Source organism: Bombus impatiens, unplaced genomic scaffold (genome assembly GCF_000188095.3).
Source record: "Bombus impatiens unplaced genomic scaffold, BIMP_2.2 scf_0162, whole genome shotgun sequence".
Lineage (NCBI taxonomy): Eukaryota > Metazoa > Arthropoda > Insecta > Hymenoptera > Apidae > Bombus > Bombus impatiens.
The window spans coordinates 2,226-4,389 of NT_176581.1; the positions used below are offsets into that span (position 1 = coordinate 2,226).

Below are 2,164 nucleotides of genomic sequence, written 5' to 3' on the forward strand. Positions count from 1 at the left end.
AGACCTTCCTCAACTTCAAAATGCTTATTCTCCGAAGTTCTTTTATGGAGACGAGCAGTCCTGGCTTCCTTTGATGCCTCTGAAGCTCGGAGTTTAGAGCGCTCGATGCGAATTTCGCCTCGCCTAACTGCGAACGTATGAGCTTCTGGACCAATCATGATTCCAATGACACGTAAGATTTTTAATATGGGTATAAGACCTTCATTAAACATACATACTGCGAGGAAAGTGGAAATTAGAATTGTCTGCGTTCCTGCATGGATATGCTTCGGAGCAAAAATCCATATTAACGAATTTAACGATTCATTATTATTTTGGGTTTCAGAACCCAATCATCGTTGCAATAAAGTATCAGTTAATTAGCTTTCATAAATTGGTTTTATTACTTTTAAAACGTCGTCATTTAGAGGAGGACGGCAATAGTGCCGTCTTCTTCGGTCTGCATGCCCGTTTATAGCTGAATTTGAAATGTTTTTTATCCATTTTACTTTAAAATCTCAATATATAAAACAATTTTATTTTAAATATTTATAAAACCTTGTCAGAGTTAGTACGTACACGTTGCTTGAAAGCTGGCTCAAAACTAACTTGAAATAAATACTAAGACAAAAAGATTCCGACAAAATACGTTTCTATGGCCTTGAATTAAAAATACATTAAAAAGGGATAAAATACAGTAAAGATTTTATGAGGGTTTTCATACGTAGGTACTCGGGCAGCGTCTACCGTCTATTGCTCATTTGTAAGGTCGGACCGGAGCAGATGCCGCGTCACAAAAATGACTGTAACTCATAAAATAATTGAAATTTTGAAAAATCCTTTTAAGGGCATATTCTTGAATGTCTAAACTTTGGAAATATGAAAAAAATGTTTTCGATTCTTTCAATTTTGTAGACTAGAATGCCCCCTTATATCGTGGTTTCCTTTTCCGCCAATGTTGTTTAATAAGGCAATAAGCCTTAATAGCTCAGTAAGGGGATCTATTATTTGGGCATCAATATAGATCGGTGGTGGTTTTAACGATATGAGTTGTGGTGTTTTCTTTTGAGTCCGTAGCTACATCATCTATCAGTGAGCTGAGTATACTGAGGTAGGCACACTGATGTCTGAACATTCAGATTGTCTCACCTTGCCAACAAAATTGATTTCTTTGACGGTCCTATATTAGTTTTCAAACCTGACTTACTTGAAGTTTTTCGAGGCGATTAGTTATCCAAAGAATCTGCAGCTCACTTTTTATGTTTATACTTGTTTGATGCTACAAATTGTATATACTTATATGTACTTGGCGTCACCAGTACCATGTATGTACGTACAAAAGAAGATGGGGCCAATCTATGGGGAGTAACTGGGCCAATCCAGTTAGATTGTTGAGATATGTATAATTTTCTGTGCTGGACTAGGTTAAATGCGTAGTAGAGATACTTGTATGTGAATATCAGTGTGTGGAAATATGTGTGTCCGAAGCGTTTCGAAAACAGATGAGTGTAAATGCTTCAGTCGGTTAAGGTCTGTCGAAGGGTCGGTTAAGGGTCGTCGAAGAGTCGGTTTACAGTCGGGTATAGAAGAAAGTGCTGAGACGCGTGCAAGTGTGTATCGATGAATATATAAGGAATCGTCCATGAAATAAATATATCATTGTTTTAATATTAATCCTCAGTATAAATTTAGTGTTCCTATAACATTATTTCGGCCTCAAAGATCCACAATTCTCAACATAGATAAGTATCTAAATAAATAATCATGGTGTGTAAATTTACATATTTTAAATGTTCTCGCTGTTTTATACATCAATAAAATAATTTTATGTTAACCTAAATTATTAGGATGATTTGACTATCCTTTTTTCCTTTTTTTTTATCGTGGGAAATCCTTTCGAACACCTTGCCGCCCTCTGGAAGGCAACGGGGTAGTGTCGGACTCAAACCGACTAAAACCCCACGGTGGCTGACGTTTGGCAGGAGTGTCCCGGGGCACCCCTTCGTCTACTCCCCGGGTATTCTGGGGAGTCCTTCCTGTCGATTTGGCCGCCAGGAGAGACTACGCTTCCTAACGCCACGGACAACGGGCCGTCGTGCAAATCCGAGGAGGTCCAGAAACTCCTTGGCGTGACAACCCCTATGGTGTCCTAGGGCGGCTGCGGTGCCGCAGCTCTTCAGCGGCT

The 2,164-nt window shown here is 39.1% G+C and overlaps 1 protein-coding gene across 1 annotated transcript in view; it reads right to left on the minus strand.

Moving 5' to 3' along the window:
- Positions 1-994: 994 nt before the first annotated feature.
- LOC117151374 overlaps positions 995-2,164 on the minus strand; it is a 1,808-nt gene continuing 638 nt past the window's right edge. Inside the window, exons 2-3 of the mRNA XM_033319543.1 lie at positions 1,187-1,258; positions 995-1,099 (exon numbers count right to left, since the gene is read on the minus strand). Coding sequence (XP_033175434.1) covers positions 995-1,099; positions 1,187-1,258 — 177 coding nt within the window. The remainder of the gene's footprint in view (positions 1,100-1,186; positions 1,259-2,164) is intronic.